Consider the following 24,613-nt stretch of genomic DNA (forward strand, 5'->3'; position numbering starts at 1 on the left):
ATATATATATTTATATGTATATATATATATGTGTGTGTGTGTGTGTATTTATCTAGTTGTATTATACAGGAAGGGAGCTATGCTCGTGGTGACCCGTCTTTGTATCTTTCAGCATCAAGTTTATTCTTAAAATCGTGAATAGTGTGTGTGTGTGTGTGTGTATTTACCTAGTTGTATTTTACGGGACAAGAGCTATGCTCATAGTGACCCTTTTTTGTATCCCTCCACATCCAGTTTGTTCTTAAAACTGTGTATAGTTCTGGCATTCACTGTTTCTCTGTTCAGTTTGTTCCAGACATCAATCACTCTATGTGGGAAGCTTTTTTTCATAGGTCTCTTCTGTAACTGTGTATGTGTGTTTCACCCTCTTCCTGTACCTCTTGCTTTCAATTTATTCATCTTTCTACCCCCCCACCCCGTCTCTCGCACATTCACCCTTGCTCATTGCCTGTTGTTTTAACTGTTAACCTTTTCCATATGATGACGCCTTTGTAGGTATCATGTGGATATGATGATGCTGGCATTAGTGTCTTGATTATATATATTTTGTAGTTGTAGCTAAGTAATCCCCGAATTATGTAAACTGGTTTGATCATGTTTTCAGTGTTTATTATTACTCAGAGTGAAAGAGAGAATGAGTAATACATTAATGACTTTATATTTTATAATGCAAGTAGTGTGATGCATCGTACATTAGGCATCCGATGCTGTGCACGAGAATTTGATTTGTATTGAAGAGGTTAAGATAGATATATATTGTAATATTTATCTTCCTTACTATGCTACTTTGTTACCCCCCCCCACTTTTTTTTTTTTTTTAATATAGTAATATTGGAAGAGAATATTATATATAGGGCAGTGGACAAGGTGCAGGGATGACCCGTCATCCAGGAGGTGCTAAGATGGGAGGGAGGGTGGAGGGGTGTGGAGTGTATTCAGGGATGGAATGGGTGGGAATGATTTTATGCCTTTTCCATTTTGGCTACCTCCCTTGTAAGGGGGAAAAAGCCTTGGTATATGTATGTATGTATGTATATATATATATATATATATATATATATATATATATACATATACATACATACATATACCAAAGGCCTTCTCCCCCTTACACGGGGGGGTAGCCAAAAAGAGAAAGGCATAGAAATCACTCCCACCCATTTCATTTCCCATATATTCCACTCCCCTCCACCCTCCTCTCTCTCTCCCTCTTCATTGTTCAGAGAAATAAGGCTCACATCAAAAGCCATGTCTTATATTCCTTTTATTTTCACACAGTATATGTCTGTTATCTATTACCATGACGAGGAGCAGAAACAACTCGCTGAGGACACCATGAAGCTTGAGAAAGCAAAGAAGAACCGTCCCATAACAACTGCCATTGTTCCTGCTGAAAATTTTTATGAGGCAGAGATGTAAGTTCTTGCTTTTATTTGTTACTCAGTATTGTATTATTAGTGGAAAAAGTAAAGATACAGGTGGTGGAAACTCAGCATTCCTGATAGACTGGCAGTGTAACATTGGTTATAGAAGGATGTATGAAATTAGTTGAACCAAGGGATCTTGATGAAATCATGCTGTTTGACTGCAGGTGAGGCGGTTGGTGGTATTCCATCATCTTGACCTTGATGTTTTTATTTATCCATACTTATACCAAAGGTCCTTTCCCCCTTGTAAGGGGGATTGATGTGGAGTTTTTGTAGTACATCAGAAGTATCTAGCTGCTGTAGCATAGTTATCATAAGTTTAGGTTAACCTGTGTGTGTGGACTTTTTAGGCATCTTGTGACCTCTGCTACCAAGGGGAGAATAGCCTGATGGTAGCGAGAATAATAGAATAGATAATAGTTTATTTTTTATTTGTTCATCATATGGAGTTGTATTTTTTGCCCTCTTATTCAAAATGAAAGGTTCCTTCTCTGACAGGCCTAATTAATTTATATCAGCATATTTTCTTATTTTAAAATTTGTATTTATTTACAACATTGTATGGGATGGAGACTTGGAATTTAAGAGTGGCAGAAAGAAGTTTAAATGTGCACAAGATGAAGTGTGAGAACTATGGTAGGAGGAGCCAGTAAGGAGAATTTCTCTCTCTCTATATCTATCTCTCTCTCTCTCTCTCTCTCTCTCTCTCTATATATATATATATATATATATATATATATATATATATATATATATATATATATATAAAACACAAGTGGCTTGCTGAACCTGTCGTCCCAACCCTCCTCCTTTATCTGGGCTTGGGACCAGCATGCAAAGTGGTGAACCAGATCCACAAGGTGGAGTTGTTGTTGTTGTTGTCGTCGTTCCCTAGACTGTCTGTCCGAGCAGTCCCGTCTTCCCAAGGAATGCTACAGCCGAAACTGGGTTTTCCCACAAATCCTTTATAGAGTGTATGTTGTGTTGTTTGCGTGCATGATTGTGTATAATGCAGTCTTCCATTATGTGTTGTATGGTATGGGGTGAAGTGTTACATCCTGGGCAGCTGTTCACAATGCGGTCATCCAGCCTCTTCTGGTAGCTTAGAATTGCTCAAGGTGGAGTTGTGTATTGTGGTGTTAGCATACATAATTGTGTACAGTGCAATCTTCTGTAATGTGTTGAATAGTATGGGGTGAAGTGTTACTTCCTGGACAGATATCCCCAATGCATTCATCCATCTGCCTCTGGTAATTCAGAAGGGCTGGAGGGTGTCCACACCACAGTCTGGCTAGGTGGATTCTGTTCTCTTGGGGGAGAGAGGATTCAGAGGGAAGGAATGTCAGGGGGTCTTTTAGTCTGTTAATGGAGCAATGAGTGATATATGCTTCTGGAGGCTGGTGTCTGGTGGTTGTGGAGTAAGAGAAGTGGGTAATTGTGTGTGATAAGGTATTTGGGTGTTGTTTTGATGTTTCTTGGCATGTGTGGATGTTCTGCTATGTGGTTTATGTTTGTGGAGGCTGCAGCATGTGCTTGTGTGTCCCTCATGTGAAGGTGATTCTTGACTTTGATGAATTTTGTTTCATGGTGTAGATGGTCTGTAGGTGTTGTATGTATACAGCCTGTAATTATCTTTATGGCTTTGTTTTGTATATTTCTGCTGGGTGTTGTGGTGTGTCTCAGTGAGGGTAGGGGCCATGCGGGGCTCACATAATTTAACATACATACATACATATACCAAGGCTTTTTCCCCCTTCCAAGGGAGGTAGCCACAAAAAGGAAAGGCATAAAAACACTCCCACCCATTTCATCCCTAAATACACTCCACACCCCTCCCACCCTTCCTCTCATCTGAGCACCTCCTGGATGACGGGTCATCCCTGCACCCTGCCCACCGCCCTGGGTCAGAAGCAGTGTCGCAAGACACAGTACATCCACAGCAAGGCCGCTTCATTTAATCGGCGACCCCCCCTCTCCGTCCCCCTTTGCATATAAGGAGAGGACGGGGAGAAATCCCTTCGGGCTGCGTCAAAATTTACTCACACATACTACCCCACCCCCACCCCCCCGCCTATTCCTCCTCATGCAGTCACAACATCATCCATATACAACCATTCTCCACTCACCTCTGTCTTCCGTCCTCTCCCTTCCTTCCTCAACAGACATTCCCCTCTTCCCCAAAGCCCCCTTCACCCCATCCATCCACCTCATCCTAGGACGTCCCCTCATGTTCACTCCCTCCACATCTGCCTTCCATACCTCTTTTACTAGTCTTTCTTCACTCATTCTTTCCATGTGTCCAAACCATCCTAATATTCTTTCATCAACCCTCTCTCCCAAATCCTTTTTCACCCCTGTTCTCCTCCTCACCTCCTCATTTCTCACTCTATCTAGCCTAGTAACCCCCACCATACTTCTCAGACACCTCATCTCAAACACATTCAAACTCCTTCTCTCTTCTTCTCTTATATTCCACGTTTCTGCCCCATACAGTGCTGTTGGCACAATCACTCCTTCATACAGTCTCCTCTTCGCATCCATTCCCAAATATCTATTTCTCATTACACTCTTTAAACCACCAAGGCATTTACTCGCTTCTCTCAATCTACATTCTACCTCCACCTTCACTCCACCTTTTCCTGCTACACTTGCACCCAAGTATCTAAAACTATCCACTTCCTCCAGTCGCTCTCCCTTAATGTTCACTTCCAGTCTACTGCCACTTTCACCCCTTGTACATCTCATCACCTTACTTTTACCCACATTTATCTTTAGCTTTCTTCTATCACATACTCTCCCAAACTCTGCCACCAGCTTCCTCAATCCCTCCTCTGACCCTGCCACAAGCGCAGTGTCGTCCGCAAACAACAGCTGGCTCACCTCCCACTTTTCTCCATTTTCTTTAACCATCTCCAATCCCTGACTCACTACCCTAGCATTCACCTCTCGCACCACCCCATCCATGTATAAGTTGAACAGCCAGGGCGACATAACGCATCCTTGACGAAGTCCCACCTTTACTTCAAACCACTCACTCTCTCCATTTCCAATCCTAACACATGCTCTACTACTCACATAAAAACTCTTGACAGCTCCCAAAAGCTTTCCTCCTATCCCATAAATCTGCATAACCTCCCACAGTGCCTTTCTGTCTACCCTATCATAAGCCTTTTCCAGATCCATAAAAGCCCAAAAAACATCCTTCCCCTTTCCTATAGCTTTCTCACATATCTGTCTTACCACAAAGATCTGATCTACACAACCTCTACCCGTCCTAAATCCACACTGTTCCTCACCAATTACTCCTTCTGTTCCTCTCCTAATCCTCTCAATTAAGATTCTCCCATAAGCCTTCCCTACTACACTCAACAGGCTAATCCCTCTGAAATTACTACATTCACACTTGTCCCCTTTTCCCTTGTAAAGAGGAACTATACAGGCACTACTCCAGTCCTCCGGTACTTTACCCTCTCTCCAGCAAACATTAAATAATCTCACCAACCAGTCCACCATCACTGAAGCTCCCTTTTTCAGACATTCTGCATGACATCCATCCAGACCAGGTGCCTTACCTGCTTTCATCATCTTTACAACTGCCTTCACCTCATCCTTCCTTATTTCTCCTCCGTTCTCCTCACTCATCACTCTCATTTTCTTCGTATTTCCCACTGCAGCTATCTTTCCTTCCCTATCCTCCTTCACATTTAGCAACTCCCTAAAATATTCTGCCCATCTTCCCCTCACTGCCATCTCTTCCATTATCAACTCTCCATCTGTACCTTTTACCTTTTCTTCCCCACTTGATTCGCCTCCTCTTCCTCTCTTAATTTCTTTCCAAAACATCTTTTTATTACTTTCAAAATTTTCTGTCATACTCCTACCCCATTTCACATCTGCTCTCCTCTTTGCCTCCTTTACCTTTTGCTTTACTTCTCTTTTCTTTTCTTTGTACGTCTCATATGACTCCCCTGTCCTCTTTTGTAACCAATCTGTGAATGCTCGCTTCTTCTCTTCTACAACCTTCTTTGTTTCCTCATCCCACCATTCACTACCCTTTCTTCTATTTCCCCCTGTCCTTCTTGTTCCACACACCATCCTTGCACACTTTAAGACTCCCTCCTTGAACCATCCCCATTCCTCCTCCACACCCATCTCTGCTCCATCCTTTACTCCCTCCCACTCCTCCTTCAGCTTCTTTTCGTACTCCTTCTCCTTTTCCTTTTCATTCAAGGAGTTCACTCTAAGAACCTCCCTACCTTTTGTCCCTTTCCTCCTTCTCCATCTATCCTCCACTCTCAACTTACCTTCCACCAAAAAATGATCTGATATTCCCCCACCTTCTCCCCTTAGCACATGTACATCCTTAACTCTTCCTATCATAATCCTATTTACCACTACATAATCCATTAGCGCTCTATCTACCACCCTTCCCTCCACCACCCTCTCCCATGTGTACTTATGCTTGACTTTCTTCCGAAACACTGTATTTGCTATCATCAACTCTCTTTCTAGACACATTTCCACCATCAACTCTCCACTACGATTCTTTCCTGGAACTCCACACTTCCCAACCACTCCATCGATTGGACCATTTCCCACTCTAGCATTAAGGTCTCCCAGTACTATTACATTGACATTTCTTCCTAAACCCTCTATGCACTCATTTAAATCTATCCAAAAGGCCTCCCTTTCTTCCATGCTCTTCTCACTGCCCGGCCCATATGCACTTACAAAGACCCACATCTCCTTTCCCAGTTTCACCTTCATCCACATTATCCTTGAGGAAACCTCCTTCCACTCCACTACCCCTTTACCTATCTCCTCACTTACAAGAATAGCCACCCCTTCCCTCCCTCGCCCTCTCTTCACTCCTGATAACCTCCCACTTACACTCCCAAACATACACTCACCCTTCCCTTTCAACTTAGTTTCACTCAAAGCCAACACATCCAACTTTCTTCTCACAAACATACTACCTATCTCTTCCCTTTTACTCTCATCTGTACCACATCCACGCACATTAAAAGACCCAAACCTTAGGGTGCTGGCCTGAGGCCCGCCAGCACCCCTTATGCCTTCACTTTTGTCTTTAGGATGTGTGCCCCGTGGGGCTACAGGGAGAAGGATGCCTAGTCCCTCTCCCCGTCCCTTTCTTCTCGCCTCTTACGATCCAAGTGGGAAAACTTGGTGGCAGTATTCTTTTCCCCCACCACAGGGAATTCCCCCAATCAGAAAGAGAATACTCAGAGAAATGGTACAGGACAGCATAACGGAGGGACAGTCGTAGTATAAAAGTGTCATCATTTCTCTATGAACAGAATTTCTTCTATCATAGACAAAATGATGTGTGGCTCTGGTCCGTAGGGGCGCCCCATATAGACCCTAAAGTATCGACTGCATGCTACTTTGCCACAATAACAAGCAGCCAATACCCCAGACGGGTGTATATATTGTTTGAATCAGGGTTGTGAAGTCGGATGGTATAAGGTCCGACTCCGACTCCAATTCCTAGAATTCCTAGGATGTCGACTCCGACTCCTTTGATTCCTCCGACTCCCAACTCCAACTCCTTAACTCCTTGACCCCTATGTGGAAATCTATTCTGCAGATCCATATACCAGCCTCCCACACCTATTCAGCAAGCATTTTATAAATATTTTTCATGTATATTATTTTTTACGTGAAACATTCACTTGTATGATAAATATACTCACATATACACTCACCCAGCTTTATATATATATTAAATATATAATAGTATTATTTATGCTCATGATCATCTACCAGCTTATGAGCACTTTCAAATCTGTCATGGCAGAGTTGCCACTTCAAGCTATATATTTTCTTTTTCCTTTGTGCCCCTCCCCTCCCCACCAAAAAAAAAATCATCTGTTATTTCATTTGTCCATTCTCATAAACCTTCTATCACAATATTAGGAAAAAATGTGACAAATCATGATGAGGAAAGGTTAATGGAGGATGCCTACCTAATACTTAATGCAGAATTGATTTCACCATGTTATCATAAAAACCAGGAATCAGTTCAGGAAAGAGAGACAACCTTCCCCTGTGAACACTGTTCATAGCTGCTGTTGTTCCTCCCCTTTTCAGTCATCACCAAATGCTGTGACATATGCTCTAATGTCATTCCTATCTGGTCTCTGAGACTGGTCAAAGTTTATCTCAGGGCATTATCCCAGTATGACATAGCCCCTACAAAACAGTAAACCACACAAAAACACTTCCATTGACTTTACTTACATGAAGACGTACGTGCATAGTGCATACGTAGTGGATATTTACTATTGTCTACACTGTCATGTACATGTGTACATGATGGAGTTCTAGATGTTAACATAATTTGAATTAATTAGACTGTCAACAAAGGTAAAGTAGCTAGTTTAAATTATTTAAAGATAAAAATCATCTCTGTCACTTGACAGTTGACAAATTATTCAGGAATTTGAATTAATAATTATATTTATTGAATATTTATTAAAAATAGAAATACATTCCACTGGCTATAACTCCCATAGTATAGAATGAATGAAACATTAATACAAACTACATTCTGGAAACTTCTATAAATGGTATATATCCTGTAACTAGTTATAAAACTATTCTATACTGGATGGTTATTAAATTTTCTCAACACAAAACATATCAAATTTTTTTTAGATTTTTTTAACTTGGAATGATGGGACCTACTGCTTTCTATTCGCACAATAGCAACAAATTATTTCACAGTGCACATCTATAGACAGTATTTTACAGCTATTGGACTTAAGGAGTCGGAGTCTGATAAACAAATTCCGACTCCGACTCCGACTCCTAGTACTCTTACAAATCCGACTCCCAGCTAAAACCTCCGACTCTCTCCGACTCCGACTCCGCAACCCTGGTTTGAATACTGTTATGGTAGTTTCTTTGTTGTGTCCAAATGCTGTACCTGTAAATGATTTAAGTGCATTAAGTCTAGTTGTGCATTTTGCCTTTATATTTGTGATGTGTTGGTTGAATGACATGGGTGTATCATATGTTATGCCAAGAATCTTGTGTGAGTGTGATATGGTGGTGTTGATGAAGAGGCATGGTATATATCTGTGTTCTACTGTCCAGTTGGTGAGAAGTGTGGTTGTGGATTTGGTTGGGGCTATTGATTGTAGTGAACCAGGTGTTCAGTGTTTTAAGGTATGGTTTTAGTATTTGTGGCTATGTCCACATGACAATATGTGCATGTAATTGTTATGTCATCTGCATGAGAAGAGATTTGTGTTTCTGGCATGTGGGGTGTGGTTACATTGTGCATGTTTAGATTAACAAGTGTGGGGGATAGGATGGAGCCTTGAGGTACTCCATTCCTGAAGTTTCTGGTGTGTGATGATTGGCCATTATATAACATAGGCATATCTTCCTGCAAGTAATTGGCCAACCATCTTTTGGTGTTATTGTGCATATCTAGTATCATACAGGAAGGGAGCTATGCTCGTGGTGACCCGTCTTTGTATCTCTCAGCATCAAGTTTTTTCTTAAAATCTTGAATAGTGTTTGCACACACTGTTTCTTTGTCTAATTTGTTCCAAGTATCTATCACTATGTGGGAAGCTCTTTTTTTTTTTTTTTTTTTTTTTTTCTCCCCTCTCTCTCCGTGTCCTCTTGTTTTTCCATTGTCCCTTTTCAATAAGTCATTCTTATCTAAGATTTCCATTCCCTTCATAATTCTATAGGTAGTAAGTCTCCTCTTTCCCTTCTTTGTTCCAGAGTTGGTCATTCTAATTTGGACAGTCTTTGTTCATATGTCATTTTGGAAAGAGTTGGTGCCAGTTTTGTTGTCATATATTTTGCTTGTGAAATTATGTTGGGGGATGGCATGAAAAGCTTTACTAATTTCTAATGTTATAAGTGGAGGTCTATTTGATTTGATGCTGTCAAAAACTCTGTGTGTGAAATAAATCAGAAGAGTGTGGAGTGTAGTGGTCTAAAACAGTGTTGTGATTTGGCAAGGGGGATATGTGGTGTAACAGATTGTAGTATTAGGCTTTCTATGAGGGAGGGGGTGCAGAGAAGTGTGATTGGGTGGTTTGATGCTGGAACTGTTGGGTTTGTTATGTTTAGGGTTTGTGATGATTTTCTCATCCTTCCAGATGTTGGGCATGGTGTTGTTATTTACCTTGACTTTAGCAAAACATTTGACAAAGTGCCCCACCTGAGACTACTAAAAAATATCAAAGCTCATGGCATAGGAAGAAAAGTGTTAGAATGGATTAGAGCTTGGATCAGTGACAAAACAGCGGGTCATCATAAATGGTGTAAAATTCAAATAGGGGAGTGTTTCTAGTGAAGTTCTCCAGGGCAGTTTTGGATCCCTTATTGTTCATTATGTACCTAAACAACTTGGACAATGGGACTAATAGTGATGTTAGTAAGTTTGCAGATGACACTGAAATAAGGGTCCTAATTATGTCAGGAGACAATGCCAAGATTATTCAGGATGATCTTAACAAATTGTTCACATGGTCTTTTTTGGCAAATGGACTTCAATATCTCAAAGTGCAGTGTGTTAAACATAGGGCTACACAACACCAAAAACAGATATAGTTTAGATAACACATTTTTTTAGAGAAAACTGAGTGAGAAAGACTTGGGAGTTCTAGTGAGTCCTGACCTTAAATCCAGGAAACAGTGCATTAGTGCCAGGAATAAAGCTAACAGAACATTAAGTTTCAATGCTAGGATGGTTATAAATAGAAGTGCGTAATTATAAAACTAGCATCCTTGACAATGTGGTACAGTTTTGGTCTCATTGTCATAGAATGGTCATCAGTTCACTAGAATCTAGAATCAGTACAGAGGAGAATGATCAAAATGATACATGGGCTCAGAAATTTACCTTACAAAAAGAGGCTTGGGCACCTTAACTTGCACTCTGTGGAAAGATGCAGAGTGCATGGTGATCAAATAGAGGTTTTCAAGTGGATCAAATGCTTTAACAAGGGTGATTCAAACAAGGTCATCATATTAAGACAACAGGGCAGGACTTGCAGTAATGGATTTAAATCGGACATTTTAGATTTAAGGAAATAGGCAAGAATTGGTTTACTAATAGGGTAATCAACTAACAGAATAGACTTAGTAACCATGTAGTAAGCACTGAAACTATTGGTTGTTTTAAGAAATGATTAGACAACTTTATGGATGGTGATGAAAGGTGGTAATAGACATGAAACTATATAGTGTAGGCCTTATGGTCTCTTGCAGTCTCTTTCATTCTTATGTTATGTTGTGTGAATAGTTGTAGTTTGCAATATTAGTGAGTTCATGTATACCATGTGGTCCGAGGTGTTTTGGTGGATGTTACTTGTATTGTTTGGACCATAAGTGGATGAATGCTTGGGGTTATAGATTATATGCTTCATCTGGTTGTCTATGAAGGGTGTGTGGAGAATTTCCTACATTGGATGGTGTGTTGGTTGTCAGGGTGAGGGATGAGATGGCTTGTCAGTGCAAAGTGATTTATGAGAATGCTTGCTTCTTCTCTGCTTGATGGTAGGGTGACTTGTGGTGATTGCTGCATGAAAGTGTAGTGTGTTACTGTTGGATAATATAATGCTGTTGAGTGTCTTGTACAATTTTTTTTTTTTTTGGTTTTGTGATAATGTTGAACAAAGGTTTGCCAATTTAGTGTTTTTTGTTCATGTATTTTATTGTAGCAATGGCAGCATTGACATCCTTCGGCACAACGTCACCTCTGTACAGGAGACAGCAGGCCATGTACTTGCCATGACGGGGGTCACACTTAACCATCTGATTGGCAGGCTCGAAACAATCGTTGGTTATTTCGGAGACAGAAAGTTGTTCATGATGGGCCTTTTCAGCAGAAATTACTGGAGCATACGTGACTAGAGGGAAGTGGATTCAGGGGTAAGGCACCAAGTTGGTCTGGAACTCAGTGAGGTCAGCATTCAGAGCACAATCGAATCTCAGGGAGGCAGTGATGGAGGAGACTATTTGACCAATGAGCCTGTTCAAGTTGGTGCATGTGGGCCTCTCGATATCTAGGTTCCTGCGGCAGATATCGTAAATTGCTTCGTTGTCAACCATGAAGGCACAGTCTAAGTGTTTTAGGGTTGTGTGGGTGGTCAGGATGGAGTTGTAGGGTTCAACTACTGCAGTAGAAACCTGGGGTGCAGGATAGATGGCAAATTCTAGTTTGCTCTTCTTGCCGTAGTCCACAGACAGACGTTCCATAAGAAGTGAGGTGAAGAGATAGGTAAACGTGTAGTGGAGTGGAAGGAGGTTTCCTCAAGGATAATGTGGATGAAGGTGAAACTGGGAAAGGAGATGTGGGTCTTTGTAAGTGCATATGGGCCTGGCAGTGAGAAGAGTGTAGAAGAAAGGGAGGCCTTTTGGATAGATTTAAATGAGTGCATAGAGGATTTAGGGAGAAATGTCAATGTAATAGTATTGGGAGACCTTAATGCTAGAGTAGGAAATGGTCCAGTTGATGGAGTGGTTGGGAAATGTGGAGTTCCAGGAAAGAATCGTAGTGGAGAGTTGATGGTGGAAATGTGTATAGAAAGAGAGTTGATAGCAAATACAGTGTTTCGAAAGAAAGTCAAGCATAAGTACACATGGGAGAGGGTGGTAGATAGAGTGTTAATGGATTATGTAGTGGTAAATAGGATTATTTCTTATGTTCTTATGCTAAGGGGACAGGGTGGAGGAATATCAGATCATTTTTTGGTGGAAGGTAAGTTGAGAGTGGAGGATAGATGGAGAAAGAGGAAAGGGACAAAAGGTAGGGAGATGCTTAGGGTGAACTCTTTAAAGGAAAAGGAGAAGGAGTACAAGAAGAAGCTGAAGGAGGAGTGGGAGGGAGTGAAGGACAGAGTAGAGCTAGGTATGGAGGAGGAATGGGAATGGTTCAAGGAGGGAGTCACAAAGTGTGCAAGGATGGTGTGTGGAACAAGAAGGACAGGAGGAATTAGAAGGAAGGGTAGTGAATGGTGGGATGAGGAAACAAAGAAGGTTGTAGAAGAGAAGAAGCGAGCTTTCACAGATTGGTTACAAAATAGGACGAGGGAGTCATATGAGAGGTACAAAGAAAAGAAAAGAGAAGTAAAGCAAAAGGTAAAGGAGGCAAAGAGGAGAGCAGATGTGAAATGGGGTAAGAGTATGACAGAAAATTTTGAAAGTAATAAAAAGATGTTTCGGAAAGAAATTAAGAGAGGAAGAGGAGGCGAATCAAGTAGAGAAGAAAAGGTAAAAGGTGCAGATGGAGAGATGATAATGGAAGAGAAGGCAGTAAGGGGAAGATGGGCAGAATATTTTAGGGAGTTGCTAAATGTGAAGGAGGATAGGGAGGGAAAGATAGCTGCAGTGGGAAATGCTAAGAAAATGAGAGTGATGAGTGAGGAAAATGGAGGAGAAATAAGGAAGGATGAAGTGAAGGCAGTTGTTAAGATGATGAAAGCAGGTAAGGCACCTGGTCTGGATGGATGCCATGCAGAATGTCTAAAAAAAAAAAAAGGAGGTACTGTGCTGGTGGACTGGCTGGTGAGGTTATTTAATGTTTGCTGGAGAGAGGGTAGAGTGCCGGAGGACTGGAGGAGTGCCTGTATAGTTCCACTTTACAAGGGAAAAGGGGACAAGTGTGAATGTAGTAGTTTCAGAGGGATTAGCTTGTTAAGTGTAGTTGGGAAGGCTTATGGGAGGATCTTGATTGAGAGGATTAGGAGAGGAACAGAGGGAGTAATTGGTGAGGAACAGTGTGGATTTAGGACAGGTAGAGGTTGCGTAGATCAGATCTTTGTGGTGAGACAGATATGTGAGAAAGCTATAGGAAAGGGGAAGGATGTTTTTTGGGCTTTTATGGATCTGGAAAAGGCTTATGATAGGGTAGACAGAAAGGCACTGTGGGAGGTTATGCAGATATACGGGATAGGAGGAAAGCTTCTAGGAGCTGTCAAGAGTTTTTATGAGAGTAGTAGAGCTTGTGTCAAGATTAGAAATGGAGAGAGTAAGTGGTTCGAGGTAAAGGTGGGACTTTGTCAAGGATGCGTTATGTCGCCCTGGCTGTTCAACTTATACATGGATGGGGTAGTGCGAGAGGTAAATGCAAGGGTAGTGGGTCAGGGATTGGAGATGGTTAAAGAAAATGGAGAAAAGTGGGAGGTGAGCCAGCTATTGTTTGCGGATGACACTGCGCTTGTGGCAGGATCGGAGGAGGGATTGAGGAAGTTGGTGACAGAGTTTGGGAGAGTATGTGATAGAAGAAAGCTAAAGATAAATGTGGGTAAAAGTAAGGTGATGAGATGTACAAGGGGTGAAAGTGGCAGTAGACTGGAAGTGAGCATTAAGGGAGAGCGACTGGAGGAAGTGGATAGTTTTAGATACTTTGGTGCAAATGTGGCAGGAAAAGGTGGAGTGAAGGTGGAGGTAGAATGTAGATTGAGAGAAGCGAGTAAATGCCTTGGTGGATTAAAGAGTGTAATGAGGAATGGATGCTTAGAGGAGACTGTATGAAGGAGTGATTGTGCCAACAGCACTGTATAGGGCAGAAACATGGAACATAAGAGAGGAAGAGAGAAGGAGTTTGAATGTGTTTGAGATGAGGTGTCTGAGAAGTATGATAGGGGTTACTAGGCTAGATAGAGTGAGAAATGAGGAGATGAGGAGAACAGGGGTGGAAAGGGAGTTGGGAGATAGGGTTGATGAAAGAGTATTAGGGTGGTTTAGACACATGGAAAGAATGAGTGAAGAAAGACTAGTAAAAGAGGTATGGAAGGCAGATGTGGAGGGAATGAACATGAGGGGACGTCCTAGGATGAGGTGGATGGATGGGGTGAAGGGACTTTGGGGAAGAGGGGAATGTCTGTTGAGGAAGGACGGGAGAGGACAGAAGACAGGGGTGAATGGAGAATGGTTGTATATGGATGATGCTGTGATGCATGAGGTGGAATGGACGGGGGGATGGGGGGTGAGGTAGTATGTTTGAGCAAAATTTGACGCAGCCCGAAGGGATTTCTCCTCGACTTCTCCTTTTATGCATGGGGGGACGGAGAGGGGGGTCGCCAATTTAATGAAGCGGCCTTGCTGTGGATGTGCTGTGTCTTGCGACACTGCTTCTGACCCAGGGCAGTGGACAAGGTGCAGGGATGACCCGTCATTCAGGAGGTGCTAAGATAAGAGGGAGGGTGGAGGGGTGTGGAGTGTATTCAGGGATGGAATGGGTGGGAATGATTTTATGCCTTTTCCTTTTTGGCTACCTCCCTTGTAAGGGGGAAAAAGCCTTGGTATATGTATGTATGTATTTTATTGTAGATGTTGATGTTAAATGTTTGTATTTGTTCTATTATGTTCTGAGGAATAGGTGTGGGGGTGGCATGTTTGAGCGTGTTGTGGTGTTTGATGAAGCCATGGATTTCTGATGTGGAATTTGGGTTGTGTGATTTTCTTTTGCTTCTGGGGATGTATTTCGTATCTGCATTTTGTATGGTTGTTTGGAAGGTGTGCACAGCAGTCTATGTCTCTGATTGGTGTACTGTGCAATGTCTCAAAGTGTTGCTCTGTCTCATCAGAGAAAGCTTCCTAGTTCACTCTTGTGATTAGTGTGGTAAAATGGGGTGTATTATGCTTTGGTGATGAAAATTGGAAGGTGATCAGATTGGCTCTGACCACCTTCCAAGAAGTTGTTGGGGTTAAACAGGGGAAACAGAAGGTGATGTTATGAGAGGAGGGGGTGTAGAGGGTTTGAGTGTCAGTGAGTCAGTGAGTCAAGCTGTGTCTGTAATTCAGTCCCTCTGTGTCAGGGTTGTTGACATACCAGGGAGACGCCTTTAGTATATACATACATATACCAAATGCTTTTTCCCCTTTACAAGGCAGGTAGCCAAAAAACACAGCATAAAACCACTCCCATCCTTCTTATCCCCAACATACTCCACTCCCCTCTACCCTCTTCCTTCCCTTTTATCTTGGCACCTCCTGGATGACTGGTCACCCCTACATCTTGTCCACTGCTCTGGGTCAGCAGTGTCGCAAGACAACATATCCACTTACAAAAACCCACATCTCCCTTTCCAGTTTCACCTTCATCCACATTAACCTTGAAGAAACCTCCTTCCACTCCACTATACACCTATCTCTTCACTTACTAGTATAGCCACCCCTTCTCTTCCTCAACCTCTCTTCACTCCTGAGAACCTCCCAACTACACTCCCAAACTTACATTTGCCCCTCCCTCTCTAATTAGTTTCACTCAATGCCAGCACATCCATCTTTCTTCTCCTTTAGTATATACATTTATTGAATTGGGCAATTTTTTTTTAAAGGGGATAAGTTCCCAGTTAATCATCTAAGGCCACTGTTTGTCCATAAGTCACTCAGGGGAGAAATATTGGTTGTTGTCTTGGAATTGTTAGTGTGGGGCATTATAGGATGAGGTGTTCAGTGTCTTGTATGTAGGGATTGTATGTAGAGCAGATTGACTTGTGGCCTGGCCTATTTTGTGTTTATATGTTTTTATGCTGAATGATATTTTGAATACAAGTTTGCCAGTGTGGTTTGTACTTCTTGATAGTGGACATTTCTATGGGGTTGATAACTGGTTGTGTTGAAGTATTGAGTGTGAAGGTCTGTGTATGAGTTTGGTTAGTGATCTGCTTGTGAATGTGTTTTTATGCGGATGTATCTGTTATTGGTGGTAGGTTGTTTAATTTTGAGTAGCAAGCTTTTGGGGTGGTTTTGTTGTTCAGCTGGTTGTGTCCATTTGTTGTAATGAAATGGATTAGTGGAATTTAGGGCTCTTGCCTAGAACTGTATTATCCTTTTCATATGGTATTCTATGGGGAGGATTTTGGCTTTAGTGTACAGGTATCCTATTGGGGTAGTTTTGATGCATCCTATTAGTCTATGCTTTGTCTTCATGCATTGCATCTGGTGTGGGCTGAGATATGGATGACCCATCCATGAGGAGTAAAGATAAGAAGGAAACAAGGGTGGTGGAATGGATGGGAATGGGTGTGTACCTTTGACTTGGCTACCTCCCTTATAAGTGGGAAGAAGCCCTTGCTATATAGACAAAATTTATTTTGTATAGTTTGTTTTACTGATTATTGGGAATCATGTTTTGGAAGAGTAGTTGAGGGTGGTTGTTATGAATTGTTTGAAGAGAGGTATTGGAGTTTCCTTCTGTTGTCCAAAGTCTTTGCTTCCAATGGATTTAAAGGTGTTTAAATCAACAAATATTAAAAGACCTAACAGTTTGAGTTGAATTTTGAGGAATTAAAGTATTCATAATTCATTTTCAGGTACCATCAGAAGTACATGTTGCAGAAGTACCCACATGTCATCAATGCCCTAGATATTGATCCAGGTGATGAATTAATTCAGAGTCACGTTGCTGCAAGACTTAATGGTTACCTCGGAAGGTTTGGTTCCCTGAAGAACTTCAATGCTGAGTATGGAAAATGGGGCATCACAGAGAAGATGGTTGACTACATTCGCAAACAGATTGTTTCGTAATTTCTTATGGGGGTAATAGCAAATTTTTACCATGAAAGTTACATATGATGTGTAAGTCAAAATGAGAGGTAAATGGTTAAAGGTACATATCAATTCAAAGTTGTTTTCCAGATGGATTTAGTTGGAAATAGCTCATTCAGCACCTGGATTTTAATGTCTTGTTTCTCTTTGGTAGAAAGTTTTTCACTTAGTGTTGATAGACATAGCCATAAGGATAATTTGTTGTGATCATAACATTAGTTGATTTGGGAGCTTGTGAATAATATTTAAAAACATCGATTTCTGAAAATTATTTGGTCCAATTATGTTTGTACATAGTGAAAAATCTAAAATGATTTAAAAGAAAAATTTAAAGTACTAGTTTACATTTTTATCTGTAAAGAACTGTCAATATTTTGTTGTTAGTTTAAGGATATGATTATACAAAAAAATTGTGTTATTGATTATATAATTTTGTGTAAGAATCTTCTTTCCATCATTCAAGGCCTTCACACATGAAGCACACATATTTGCAATAGTCTCTTGTGTGTTCTTTTGGGGCAGATCCTTCATATCTGGCTTTAGTAGACAAGCTTTCACTGTGCCAAGGTGTAAAACTGTGTAACTAACTAGCATTTCAGGAATTGTTTCTAGTTGGACAGATTTCATCCACTTTCCATTCGCCATGTACATTAAATGTAAGTGAAATTCATCAGCAATATTTTGTTTATGATAAGGGTATTTGAAAAACTGGAAACAAATCTGAGTGCAAAAATACAAAGTAAGTGCAAGTGCTCTTGAAGTTGTCTATTTTTTGGTGCTGAGTGTGAGTGCCTTCATTTATTTCTTCAGGCTCTTGTCATAACCATTTTAGTGATTGTGAAAGGTTAAGGTAACAAAGTTTTTCCGCAAAAACCTCGATGCATCAAGAGTACTTTGTTGGAACGAATCCTCGTTTTCAACCAAACTCCAATTTCCTGCCTCATAGCATACACAAGCCATGATTGTAGGCCTTGCCACCACAAGAGCAGCAGTCCACTACCTCTATAATCAAATTATTGCAATAGTGTTACACCACCACCACCAAGCCTTGAGTTATGGCTAGATAAAGCATATCACTTATACAGGGTGTTCCAAAAGTCATACCTCAGAATGAAATAATTCTTTGAAAATTTTGTTGTGTGTGTGTATATATATATATATGTATATATATATATATATGCAAAGTAGACCACTTGGAAAAAGTGGTCTACTTTACATAAGTAAACACATATACCCGTGTTCTTATTAGTGTGTGTGTGTATATATATTATATATATATATATATATATATATATATACATATACATATATATATATATATACATATATATATATATATTATATATATATATATATATATATATACACACACACACACACACACACAGACACACACACACATATACATGTTATAGATTGTTAGCCCTCAACTTCCAAGATTGATATGGTTTGTGTGTGAGGGCTAGCAGTGTAAAGATTTGAAATAGACTTGACCTCGTGCATTTACTTTTCTCCTGCTTTATAACTTTTAGTCCACCCTGTACAATTAAATTGGTTTATTGTTCTTTTAATACTTGTTTAATATTGAATGCCTTTCTTTCTCTTTATGATAACATGTGTCAGAGTGCAAGGTAATTGATTTAACTGAGAATGTAATGTATTAACTTAAAGCAGTCTGTTGCATCCTTAATAAGGAAAGCAAGCTCACATATCAGCAGCCTATTTGCATAGCTAATTGTCTCACTGATTTTTAATAGCATTCTTTTGATGAAATTCGTGTTCAAACACCAATAGAAATGACTTAAAATCTGGTTGAAATGAGTCAGGAGTTATGATGGCAGGTTGACATTACCCAAACATTTCATGTCAGCCCCGTCCTAAAAAGGTGCATCAGTATATTTGTTTAGTTTTGGAAACTAAATATTGTACAAGTGTTTTATTTATTTAATTTTTTTTCCAGAATGCAAATGTAATTTAGTGTACATTATTATTATTTTCTGTGATTCTAAAGGTTTTGGGTCCTCAGAAACACTACATTATTTGATTATATATAGGAACCTTGGAATGATAAGATTCATAATAAAGTCTTGAGTTTTCATAATGCCCCCTTAGTGTTCTTTCTCAGTCATCTACAAAGGTGTGTATTGTGTAAAACTTGAGTTCTTTGACATCTCACCATCCTAAGGTTCTTGGTTGTCAACATTAGTTATATTACAGTTTGGTAATTCATTGTACCATGTTATTATGTAATGCGTAAAGTAGTAAGTATTTTTACAAGGGATGTTTTGAAAGATTTGTATGAATTTCAAGTGATAGTAGCCAGATCTTGGCAGCAAGAGTTGTTGAATATTATAATTTTGGACAATCAGAAATATGTATAGCTCATATTTAGCTGTATGAAGTAGTTATCTTTAATACTCCAGAGTTGAATGCAGATGATTTGTTTTTCTATTGGACTGCTTGAATATTGGGTATGCAGTACCATCTTTGTGGCCTGACCATTTACCTCCAAGGTTTCAGATGTTATTCATGGTTAGTGTTGTATCAAGAAATTGTGTCTCAAAGTCCCCTTTATATTTCAATATTAGAGAAGAACTAGTAGTACCATACCCTATTCAGCTAGGGTCTGCTCCTTGTATGTAAATGTTTTATCTTGGTTGTGAATAGGAACAGGTGAGGAGGAATGGGCCTTTATGAATCTTCCAAAGGAAAGTTGTTCTCAATTGTTTGGAGGAGGAAGTGAAATGGATTCACTCTTACCTGTTTCAGTCTTCACATAGTTTGTCCTGTCAGCAACACAAGAATAAATGTTGGTCATAAAAAATGGTCTTATTTGCCCTTTTTTTCCACAAGTGACAATTAGAAATAATAATTGCACCTTTTTATACATGAAGAGCTGACACTCAGCAATTGCTCCCCATCTACCACTTGAAGCTAGTGACAAACAATCCAGAGGACTGTTGTCAACCACTGTGGGGGCAGTTGGTTTTCCACTTAATGAAACTTAGAGACAACAGTTACTACCTAGAAATAAAGAGAAAAAGTCCTTTGAGGGGGTGGGAGACCCACACCCCACCTCATGGGTGCTTATGGCCACCAGATAGAACAGTAATGCTGGAAATTGATCCATTGCCCCCAGAATCTCTCCTCCAGAAGACCTTTGAGGTAATTTGCAATAGTCACTGGAATTGCCCATAAGTCACTCTAGGAGGAAATTTGTGTTCTCTGTGGTTACAAAGGGCCAGTGCAAGGTGAGGTGTTAGAGGTCTTCTGTATGATTGTTGCATTTGGGGCAGTTTATATATGTGGCCAGGTATTGTTTTAATGCTGTGTGATAACAGCTGTGCTAGTGTGGTAGGTTTCTCTTGCTAAGGATTTTTCGGTGTGACTAATATGTGGAGGGGTTTGGTGATTGATATTGAAGTGCTTATTTTGGATCTAAGTGTGAATGTGTTTTTGCATGGATGCATTTTATGGTGCAGGTTGTAGATGATTAATAAGCTGTGTTTTTCAGTTAGGTTTACCCATACTAGCCTTACAAGAACTTTGGTGGGGTACTTATTGTGTGTAGTAACTGGAGTGGATTTATGCATTTGACTTTGGCTACCTCCCTCATAAGGGAGAAAAAGCCCTTGGTATATGTATGTATGTATGTATGTTTTTCATTGTGCTTGTGTGGTCCAAGGAGATGGGTAGTTAGACTGAGGGCTCATGCATACAACTGTGTACATACATATACCAAGGCTTTTCCCCCTCACAAGGGAGGTAGCCAAAAAGGAAAAGGCATAAAATCATTCTCACCCATTCCATCCCTGAATACACTCCACACCCCTTCACCCTCCCTCTTATCTTAGCACCTCTTGGATGACGGGTCATCCCTGCACCTTGTCCACTGCCCTGGATCAGAAACAGTGTCGCAAGACACAGCAAGGCCGCTTCATTAAATCGGCGACCCCCCCTCTCCGTCCCCCCATGCATAAAAGGAGAAGACGGGGAGAAATCCCTTCAGGCTGCGTCAAATTTTGCTCACGCATACTACCTCGCCCCACAACTGTGTACCTATTATTTTCATATGTTCTATGGAGAGGCTTTTTTCCCTTCACAAAGGAAGTAACCAGCCGAGGCGTACTTATGAGTACTGTACATACATATACCAAAAAGGCCTTTTCCCCCTTATAAGGAAGGTGGCCACCGAAGGCATGAACCACCCTACATCCATATATTATTCCTTTCATCTTGGCTCCCTGTGGATGAAGGCCATGCCTGTCCTCTCACCCACTGCCCAGGTCAGAAACAATATAGCAAGACCCAGCTTCACACAAGGGCCCAATAGCCAAAACTGGCTTATCCACAGCATTTCATTAAATGGCGACCCTCCCCTCTTATCCATTCAGTCTCTCTTCCCTACTCCTTTCCCTTCCTAAGGCTCCCTTCGCTATGCTTCTCAAACACTTCATCTCGGCTAATTTTAACTCCTTTCGTATACTTACCAATTGTATTATCATAGTGAAGATGGGTTGAATGCAGACTTTCATGTATGTGTAACTCGAGCATACAAATATGTAAGAAAAGTTGCACTCAACTTATATCTCTCTTGATGGTGTAGTGGTTAAGTCCCTACACGTACTGGTAACGTGCTAGCCATTGGTTCGAGTCCTCGGGCGTATTACGTTTCAATTTCTGCATGTACCTCCACGGTTCTTCCGATGTTGATGGTTTAAAATTAAAGTACATTGTGGTTGATAGAAATGTATTTCTAGTCACAGGGACCCATTCAGTGTTGTACAAATACTTTCCCGCGTTTGTATACTTACCAATTGTACTATCATAGTGGAGATGGGTTGAACGTAGACTTTCGTGTATGTTTATGTAACTGGAGCATACAAATATGTAAGAAAAGTTGCGCTCAACTTATATCTCTCTTGATGTTGTAGTGGTTAAGTCAATACAAGCACTGGTAATGTGCTAGCCATTGGTTCGAGTCCTCTGGCATATCACATTTCAATTTCTGCATGTTCCTCCACAGTTCTTCCAATGTTGATGGTTTAGAATTAAAGTGCATTATGGTTGATAAAAATGTATCTCTAGTCACTGGGACCCATTCAGTGTTGTACATATATATGTGTGTGTATATATATATATGAAAGTAGCAGTTGCCGATAAGACTGACGAGTTAAACACCATATGAGGACGGAGCCTTTATTTGTAATTGAAAAAGCTGTAATAAGCGAAACATCGTACAAATAAATGCTCCGTCCTCATATGGTGTTTAACTCGTCAATATATATATATATATATGTATATATACATGTATATATTTCTTATAGTCCAGGGGTAGATTAAACACAAGTCTACCGAGATCCATGGTATAATGACTAATTATATAAATACAATTGCAAGCTTTCGGTTGTTACATACAACCATCTTCAGGCAGATAAAATGACAGGAAAAGGTCCATGTCAATTATGCTAAGGGGTTACAAGATGACAAGGCTTTATGGTTCTTGTGAGGTGGAATTATGGAATTAGGCGAGGTTGGAGTCAGATCATAATGACTGGGGGGGGAGCTGGACAGTGAGGTGGAACTAGGAGAGGTTCGAGTCAGATCATAATGACTGGGGGGGGGGGAGCTGGACAAGGTGTCCGTTGATGTTATATGTCATATTGTCGAGGGGAATTTTGTCCTGGTGTGACGGATTCTTTGTTTAAGAGTAAGGTGCGTAATGTGTCTGTATGTTGATGATAGGTGTGTGTTGTGAAATGTAGACTTTCTCCAGGATGTGTAGTTTTTTGTGATTGTTACAGTGTTTGAGTATTTTGGTATTGTTAACTAAGTCTTGTCTTGTTGGATTTCTGTTGTGATAGTGAGTCATGTTTCTGTATGCTACCATCGCGGGCATACATTGTGAGCCTTCGGCTAAGTGAAGTAGTGGTAACACCAATATAATTCATGTTAGGTAGAAGTTTACAACCTTCTTCGGGGCAGTAGTATTGATATACCACATTTGCTTGCTTTAGTGTGTTGTTATCTTTTGTCAGGTTATTTAGAAACAGGCTAGAGACGGTTGTGTTTTTGTAGTATATAATTATGGCTAATTTTTCTTGTGGGTTGATACATGTGACATTCCTTGTGATCATTTCTTTTAAGACCCTTTCGTCAGTTTTATATGCGGGTGTCATTTGATTCTTATAGAAAATTTTGTGCATAGTCTGTGGGGGTTTTTGTTCCTGTTGAGTTTGGGTACGTGTCAGAAAGAGGTTGATTTCTTTGTCTATGATAGTGTTTGAGTATTGATGAGTATCTGTTTTAGTCTCAAGAGTTCTGTGTGAAGTAAGTCCCAAGAAGAACAGTTACGAAAGGCACGTCTTAAATATGCTCGAATGATGCTCAGTTTATACCTATCGGGGCATTCACTGTCGGCATTCATGCATCGTCCTATGTCTGTGTCCTTCCTGTACACTTTAGTTTCATGTCGGTCATTTCGGGAATTCACAAGGACGTCGAGGAAGGGGATTTTGTGATGCAGGTTAAGCTCATATGTGAAGTTCAGGACTGAGGAAGATTCCATGGCTTGTTGGAGATCTCTTAGGTGGGATTTGTTCCTAATTTCCACGAAAATGTTGTCAACATATCTGCAGTACAGGTGTGGTCTTATATCAGGGTTTTGAAGTACTGAGTTTTCCAGGTTGCACATGTAAAATTCTGCAAAGGTACAACCTAACGGTGAACCCATTGCGACGCCTTCTATTTGGTAGAACAGATGTCCTGTTGGGCTCTTAAAAGGGGCTTCGGTCGTGCAAGCAATGAGCAACTTCTTCAAGATATTCTCGGGAATTTTAGGAGGGGGCAGTTGGGGGTGGTGGTAAACATTATCCATAATTATGTTTATCGTAGGAAGGATGGAACGTGGGAGAATAAGGACTGTACATCGAGCGATGCCATGATTCCTTGGGGCTTTGTAATGTGAAGGATGTCTAAAAAACTCATCGATAGATCTTAACGAGTATTTCTTGGGTATATAGGGTGTGATGATGCCATTGATTTGCTTGGCCAGACGGTACGTAGGGGTGGTGACCTGTGAGATGATAGGTCGGAGAGGGGCGTCAGGTTTATGCGTCTTGACATTACCGTAGATGTAGCCTGGGGAATATTCACCGATGATGGGGGTATGTAGATGGTCTATTGCTGCGTTGTTAGCTGTGATTAGTTTGTTAACCTTTACTTTGAGTTTGCTGGTGGGGTCATTGGAGATCTTCTTGAATTTTGTGGTGTCGGAAAGTATGAGGTTAAGCTTGGAAAGGTAGTCTTCTTTGTTCAGTATTACGTATATTGAGGACTTATCTGCTCGTCGAACTATGATGTCTGGGCTGTTGCAATTCCCCTCGACAATATGACATATAACATCAACGGACACCTTGTCCGGCTCCCCCCACCCCCAGTCATTATGATCTGACTCGAACCTCTCCTAATTCCACCTCACTGTCCAGCTCCCCCCCCCCCAGTCATTATGATCTGACTCCAACCTCGCCTAATTCCACCTCACTAGAACCATAAAGCCTTGTCATCTTGTAACCCCTTAGCATAATTGACATGGACCTTTTCCTGTCATTTTATCTGCCTGAAGATGGTTGTATGTAACA

General features: G+C 40.7%; 3 protein-coding genes across 3 annotated transcripts in view; 1 reads left to right on the forward strand and 2 right to left on the reverse strand.

The window, feature by feature from the left end:
- MsrA (methionine sulfoxide reductase A) overlaps positions 1 to 18,240 on the forward strand; it is a 46,096-nt gene extending 27,856 nt beyond the window's left edge. Inside the window, 2 exon segments of the mRNA XM_076182960.1 lie at positions 1,279 to 1,415; positions 16,739 to 18,240. Of these exon segments, the coding sequence (XP_076039075.1) occupies positions 1,279 to 1,415; positions 16,739 to 16,952 (351 nt within the window). The 3' untranslated portion in view covers positions 16,953 to 18,240.
- On the reverse strand, positions 9,039 to 11,739 carry LOC143024162 (tubulin alpha-8 chain-like). The gene is given in 1 exon segment (XM_076182961.1): positions 9,039 to 11,739. A coding segment is annotated over 1 exon segment (570 nt). The 5' UTR covers positions 11,676 to 11,739; the 3' UTR covers positions 9,039 to 11,105.
- LOC143019032 (uncharacterized) overlaps positions 17,340 to 24,613 on the reverse strand; it is an 8,128-nt gene continuing 854 nt past the window's right edge. The window contains exons 3-5 of the mRNA XM_076174735.1: positions 23,615 to 24,340; positions 19,734 to 19,759; positions 17,340 to 17,530 (exon numbers count right to left, since the gene is read on the reverse strand). Coding sequence (XP_076030850.1) covers positions 17,340 to 17,530; positions 19,734 to 19,759; positions 23,615 to 24,340 — 943 coding nt within the window. The remainder of the gene's footprint in view (positions 17,531 to 19,733; positions 19,760 to 23,614; positions 24,341 to 24,613) is intronic.

Source organism: Oratosquilla oratoria, chromosome 3 (assembly GCF_046742065.1).
Source record: "Oratosquilla oratoria isolate Oo_2021 chromosome 3, ASM4674206v1, whole genome shotgun sequence".
Lineage (NCBI taxonomy): Eukaryota > Metazoa > Arthropoda > Malacostraca > Stomatopoda > Squillidae > Oratosquilla > Oratosquilla oratoria.